The sequence below is a fragment of the Palaemon carinicauda genome, chromosome 37 (genome assembly GCF_036898095.1).
Source record: "Palaemon carinicauda isolate YSFRI2023 chromosome 37, ASM3689809v2, whole genome shotgun sequence".
Lineage (NCBI taxonomy): Eukaryota > Metazoa > Arthropoda > Malacostraca > Decapoda > Palaemonidae > Palaemon > Palaemon carinicauda.
This window is the reverse complement of record NC_090761.1, coordinates 70071081-70078580: the sequence shown is the minus strand read 5'-3', so window position 1 is coordinate 70078580 and position 7500 is coordinate 70071081. Positions and strand designations below refer to the sequence as shown.

The window sequence follows — 7500 nt, the reverse complement described above, 5'->3', positions numbered from 1 at the left end:
CATGTGAACACTGTGATGTCACACCATGACAGGCCCTCCCGCACTACCTATTAGTGTAGGGAAACAACTCAGCTGAGAGGTGACCTACAAATAGACACCAACTCACCCACAGGCCTGGCAGACTGCTGCAACACTGGGAAGAGAAATTGTCGAAAACATAGAGACACACAAGACTACCTCCACCAAGGTAACGACCTCAGAAAACTCATTAAACCATTTCATCTGTATTTTTCTGAACTCTCTCTACTACTAAAAACTTTCCGCAGAGACCATAGGGAGTAAAGGGTTGGACAACTCCACCTGCAACCCCTTCCTACTATTCAAAGGCCTTACACCCCGCCTTTTTCTAACTACCACTATCCGTGACATGATGGCCCTCTCCTACTACCACCATCATCCTTATCCTGTTCACAACTATCTCTACAACTGAAAACTTTTCAAATTTCCTTTTAATTGATCAACCAACCTTACAATTTGCAGGTTACCTACGGGCCGACCAAGGGAAAGGCCCGTGCCACAAGAAGTGTTGGCTTGGATACAACCATCATAATCATCATCATCATCATCATCATGAGAGAGAGAGAGAGAGAGAGAGAGAGAGAGAGAGAGAGAGAGAGAGAGAGAGAGAGAGAGATGTACACGCTGTTGTACAGTAAAACTACAAATATATTAGATATATTTGAAAGAGAGAATCACAACCTTTTCTATATCTAAGTAAATCTGAGAGAGAGAGAGAGAGAGAGAGAGAGAGAGAGAGAGAGAGAGAGAGAGAGAGAGAGAGAGAGAGAGAGAGAGAGACAGACTTACCTGACACAGTCGATCTCTGACCGCTGGCCCGCACAAGGTCATGCGTGTCATCTCCACTGAATCCTCCAGGTGCCGTATTGCCCCGTACATCGTATGGTTAGCATCCCAGTCCTCCTGCCAAAAAGGAAATGGTTAACTGAAGATAATTCAACATTGGTTTAAAAATTTGGGGGACATATAGCACAGCGTTGGGGCCGGGAGGGGCTATTCATCCTCGAGGGTTGACTGGTGGAAATATCAATAGTTGTGCAAATGAAGTAGGTGTTGATTGATGTTGGGTAGCAAGATGGAAGTATGTAAGAAGTTAAGAGATGTTGAAAAGAGATGTTGGATAGCAAGATAGAAGTGTGATGTTGAAAAGAGATGTTGAATAGCAAGATGGAAGTTTGTAAGAAGTTAAGAGATGTTGGATAGCAAGATAGAAGTGTGATGTTGAAAAGAGATGTTGAATAGCAAAATGGAAGTATGTAAGAAGTTAAGAGATGTTGGATAGCAAGATGGAAGTGTGATGTTGAAAAGAGATGTCGAATAGCAAGATGGAAGTATGTAAGAAGTTAAGAGATGTTGAATAGCAAGATGAAAGTGTGATGTTGAAAAAAGATGTCGAATAGCAAGATGGAAGTATGTAAGAAGTTAAGAGATGTTGAATAGCAAGATGGAAGTATGAGAGAAATTAAGAGATGTTGAATAGCAAGATGGAAGTATGTAAGAAGTTAAGAGATGTTGAATAGCAAAGTGGAAGTATGAAGGAAATTAAGAGATGTTGAAAAGGGATGTTGAATAGCAAGATGGATGTACGTAAGAAGTTAAGAGATGTTGAATAGCAAGATGGAAGTATGTAAGAAGTTGAGAGATGTTGAAAAGGGATGTTGAATAGCAAGATGGAAGTATGAAAGAAATTAAGAGATGTTGGATAGAAAGATAGAAGTATGAAAGAAATTATGAGATGCTGAATAGCAAGATGGAAGTATGTAAGCAGTTAAGAGATGTTGAAAAGAGATGTTGGATAGCAAGATGGAAGTATGTAAGAAGTTATGAGATGCTGAATAGCAAGATGGAAGTATGTAGGCAGTTAAGAGATGTTGAAAAGAGATGTTGGATAGCAAGATGGAAGTATGTAAGAAGTTAAGAGATGCTGAATAGCAAGATGGAAGTATGTAAGAAGTTAAGAGATGCTGAATAGCAAGATGGAAGTATGTAAGAAGTTAAGAGATGCTGAATAGTAAGATGGAAGTATGTAAGAAGTTAAGAGATGCTGAATAGCAAGATAGAAGTATGAAAGAAGTTAAGTGATGTTGAATAACAAGATGGAAGAAAAGAAGAGGAAACAGAGGTAAGATAGAAGGCTGAAAATGCATAGAGTATACAATATCAGGTGCACTGAAGGCACTAACCACTTACAGGGTAATTACCTCCGCCAACGAAGTTGGAAGGAGATTATGTTTTACCAATTTAATTGATCACAATTCTCTGATAAGTTAAGCACCGCGTGATTACTAATATCCAAAAACAAGCCTTAAATAAAAGAATAAAGTTTTCACATTTCCCAGCCTTATCAAGAGTATCTATACCGACCTGTCTCGCCCTAAGGGTTCCGGGGGACTCGGCAGGACTTTGGCCATTGACCCTAGGCTCGCCCTGGGCGTTGACGGAATCCAGGACGCCGTCTTTGACCACGTAGTGGATGAGGTCCATGGCTCTTCGCATCTGACAGAAGACGGTGTCTCTGTTCTCCCGAGACGTCAGGCACTCGGGGTGGCGTAAGCACACCTGTGGAGATACGTGGGGAATAAGTACATGTGTCGAGATACGTGGAAAATAAGTACATCTGTGGAGATATGTGGGGAATAAGTATATCTGTGAAGATATGTGGGGAATAAGTACATCTGTGGAGATACGTGGGGAATAAGTACATCTGTGGAGATACGTGGGGAATAAGTTTATCTGTTGAGATACGTGGAAAATAAGTACATATGTGAAGATACATGGAAAATAAGTACATATGTGAAGATACGTGGGAAATAAGTACATCTGTGGAGATACATGGGGAATAAGTACATCTGTGGAGATACGTGGGGAATAAATACATATGTGAAGATACGTGGGAAATAAATACATCTATGGAGATACGTGGGGAATAAGTACACGTGTGAAGATACGTGGGAAATAAGTAAACCAGTGGAAATACGTGGAAAATAAGTACATCTGTTGAGATATGTGAGAAATAAGTATATCTATGAAGATACGTGCGGAATATGTATATCTGTTGAGATACGCGGGAAATAAGTACATATGTGAATATACGTGGGGCATAAGTACACCTGTAAAGATACATGGGGGAATAAGTGGATCTGTTGGGATACGTGGGAAATAAGTACATATGTGAAGATATGTGGGAAATAAGTACATCTGTTGAGACATGTGGTAAATAAGTACATCTATGGAGATACGTGGGGAATAAGTACATATGTGAATATACGTGGGGCATAAGTACACCTGTAAAGATACATGGGGGAATAAGTGGATCTGTTGAGATACGTGAGAAATAAGTATATCTGTGAAGATACGTGGGGAATAAGAACATCTGTGGAGATACGAGGGAAATGAGTACATCTGTGAAGATATGTGGGGAATAAGTACATATGTGGAGATATCGCCATGATTAGCAAAGTTGTACTAGTCAGGGACACCCATACTAGGTTGGTTTGCCGTGAGCGATCAGACAAAAGTTTCCCACTGGCCAGTATGGTGATTAAAAACTGGCCAAACACCAGACATGAACAAGGACATGTCTGAAGCCTTTGTCCTTGCAGTGGACTAGAAACTTCTGCATATGTTGTTGTTTGTTGAAGAGGGTACATGATTGGAGAATGATATGAGCTTTGTTTTAAAAAGGAACAGGGTTTCCTTATGTTTTTCATGTACCGAGAATGTTTTCATTCATTAATACTTTTAGTTTTGAATTCCCCATGCTATTATACTGCTTATGTTATTTTGAAAACATTTTACTTAAATGATACATACAATTTTTTTCCTTTACAATTTCGTATCATGAGAAGGACCCTTGAGTACCATACGTAAAAATAAGCATAATTTCATGGAATACATAGTCAATAAAAAGGACTAGATTAGCAGGATATGTGTTATACCGAGACATTTTTTTATACCTAAAACCTGATATTTTTTTTTATAGAAAAGCTTCCAATGAAAAAAGTGGAACCTTTGAAAAAAAAAGCAGGTTGGAATAAATGGGCTTTTTTCACTTCTTATTAAGAAACTGGATTAGATATTATGGCTTACATAATTTCTCTCAAATATACATATATATATATACACATATTTGTCTGTGTATTAATGTATTATATATATATATATATATATATATCTATATATATGTGTATATATATACATACATATATATATATATATATATATATTTATATATATATATATATATATATATCTATATCTATATCTATATCTATATCTATATCTATATCTATCTATCTATCTATCTATCTATCTATATATATATATATATATATATATTTGTATGTATATTAAAGGAAAAATATTAAACCCCAGAGAGGGTACTAATATCGGATAAACTGTATCTGACTAATAATTCCTTTTCGATGAAAGGTATTTCGAATGTAAAGTGCTTTAAACAGAGAGAGAGAGAGAGAGAGAGAGAGAGAGAGAGAGAGATCTTTCCTTTTCGGTGAAAGATATTCCGAACGTAAAGTGCCTTATAGAGAGAGAGAGAGAGAGGAGAGAGAGAGAGAGAGAGAATCTTTCCTTTTGGGTGAAAGATATTCCGAACGTAGAGAGAGAGAGAGAGAGAGAGAGAGAGAGAGAGATCTTTCCTTTTGGGTGAAAGATATTCCAAACGTAAAGTGCCTTAGAGAGAGAGAGAGAGAGAGAGAGAGGAGAGAGAGAGAGAGATCTTTCCTTTTGGTTGAAAGATATTCCGAACGTAAAGTGCTTTAGAGAGAGAGAGAGAGAGAGAGAGAGAGAGAGAGAGAGATATCTTTCCTTTTGGTTGAAAGATATTCCGAACGTAAAGTGCTTTAGAGAGAGAGAGAGAGAGAGAGAGAGAGAGAATCTTTCCTCTTGGGTGAAAGATATTCCGAACGTAAAGTGCGTTAGAGAGAGAGAGAGAGAGAGAGAGAGAGAGAGAGAGAATCTTTCCTTTAGGGTGAAAGATATTCCGAACGTAAAGTGCTTGGGAGAGAGAGAGAGAGAGAGAGAGAGAGAGAGAGAGAATCTTTCCTTTTGGGTGAAAGATATTCCGAACGTAAAGTGAGAGAGAGAGAGAGAGAGAGAGAGAGAGAGAGAGAGAATCTTTCCTTTTGGGTGAAAGATATTCCGAACGTAAAGTGCTTTAGAGAGAGAGAGAGAGAGAGAGAGAGAGCGAGGAGAGAGAGAGAGAGAATCTTTCCTTTTGGGTGAAAGATATTCCGAACGTAAAGTGTCTTATAGAGAGAGAGAGAGAGAGAGAGAGAGAGAGAGAGAGAGAGAGAGAGAGAGTATATCTTCTTACCTTGGAAGCTGTGAGTAGCATCATAGTCGAGCGGTCAAGAACTTGCCGCGCGGCCGCCATCTGGGCCCGCCGTCTCTCGTCTTTCATGTCGGCCGCGCGGTCTCCCGTCAGGTGAGCCAGTTCGACCATCTCCGCTCCGAAGTGACTGAAGGCTTTCACGAATTCGGTGAAGTTGGTGACGCTCTCAAGACGCGATAGGCTGTGGGTCACCTGGAAGGAGGAGGGGGGACAGTTAATTGTGTGTGCAGTTGAAGGAAAGAACCATTTTTTAACAGTTTGAGAAAATTAGTTAAAAAGAAAAAAAAATATCATGTGGGCAGTTGCAGGAAAGAACATTTCTAAAACTCTTAGAAGTTTGGTTGGTAAATATATTTAAAAGGTAAATCATGTGGGCAGTTGAAGAAAGAACCAATTCTAAAACCTTGATAAGTTTGAATGAAAAATGTAAAAAAAGGGTAAATCATGTGGGCAGTTGAAAAAAGAACCAATTCTAAAACCTTAATAAGTTTGAATGGAAAATGTAAAAAAAGATAAATCATGTGGGCAGTTACAGAAAAGAACCATTTTTAAGTTTAAGAAATTTGGTTGAAAAATGTAATAAAAAAAAGTCATTCATGTGGGCAGTTGAAGGAAAGGGAAAGAACTATTTCTAAGTTTGAGAAAACTGGTTGAAAAAATGTAAAAAAAAAAAAATGTCAATCATGGGGGCAGTTGAAGGAAAGAACTATTTCTAAGTTTGAGGAAAACTGGTTGAAAAAATGTAAAAAAAAAAAAAGTAAAAAGAAAAAAAATCAAGCCAATCATGGGGGCAGTTTAAGGAAAGAACCATTTTTTAAACTTAGAGAGGTATGGCTGAAAAATGTAAAGAAAGAAGAGAGCAGTGCATTATAAGAATTATTAAACCATCTCCTTTTTTAAATAATAAACTAACAACTTGAAAAGTTGACTTTGGTTTATTTTCCTTTTTTGAAGAAGTATGACTGAAGAATGTAAAACTGTGAATACAGTACATTACAAGAAATATTAAAGTCTTCCATAAAAAATGTGAAAAAGAACACTAAATACAATGCAATACAAAAAATATTAAAAAGTCTCCTTTTAAAAAATAAACCCACAACTTCAATCAGTTGAATTTTGTTTATTTTATATTTTTGACAGATTAGAAATGAAACAATAAGAGAGATTACTCGAGTGCCATATGTGATGAGATCATAGTTAGGGGTAGATGGAGATGGCTTGGGTAGGCTTCTCGTACTCCCCAAGAGAGATTAGTTCACCAAGCTTTCAAATGGGCTCCAAAAGGCACTAGAAGAGTTGGAAGACCCAGGCCTACATGAGTGAGGACTATGAAGCGCGAAGTAGAAGATGATGAATGGAGAAGTAATGATTTAAAAGCTCAAGATAGAGACGACTGGTGGAATCGAACAGAGTTCCTTTGCGTCAATAGGCGTAGGAGATGATGATGATGATGATGATGATGATGCATGTTATTTATTGCAATTGCATCTATTGACATCTGAATTACTCTCAATAAACGAATTTACTTCAAGTAAGGAAATTGATTACACTTGGTTAACGCCATATCCTGTATACAATGGTGTCTAATTGTCTTAGGTTCGAGTTCTCTTGCTTGAGGATACACTCAGGCATACTATTCTATGTTTCCTTAATTCCTTTCCTCACTGAGCTATTTTCTCCGTTGGAGCCCTTGGGATTATAGCATCCAGCTTTTCCAATTAGGGTTGTTGCTTAGCTAGTAGTAGTAATAATAATAATAACAATAATAATTATTATCATTATTATTTTTCTATTTTACCAGTTCCTTCCTTTTATCAATATGCCCTTTCAGCTATTAGCCTTTACCGTTCTTTATTCCTATTCATTTTCAATTTCTTCTCGTGTTCTCTTACGAACACGAGAACTCAAAAGAAGATGATCCAAGGATACTCAACTTAGGAATTGGAGGAGGAGGAGGAGGGAGGAGGAGGAGGAAAAAGGTTGAGGAAAAAAAAGGTGGAGGAGGATGAGGAGGAGAAAGAAGGAAGCGATGAGGATGAAGAGGAGGAGGGAGAAGAAGAAAATGAGGAAGAGGAGGTGGAAAAGGTGGAGAAAAAGGAAGAGGAAGAAGGTGGAGGAAGAGGAGGAGACCC

General features: G+C 37.9%; 1 protein-coding gene across 1 annotated transcript in view; it reads right to left on the bottom strand.

The window, feature by feature from the left end:
• The window catches only part of alpha-Catr (alpha-catenin related), a 403942-nt gene that overhangs the window by 19419 nt on the left and 377023 nt on the right, over positions 1–7500 (bottom strand). The window contains 3 exon segments of the mRNA XM_068361396.1: positions 808–921; positions 2383–2577; positions 5351–5560. Coding sequence (XP_068217497.1) covers positions 808–921; positions 2383–2577; positions 5351–5560 — 519 coding nt within the window.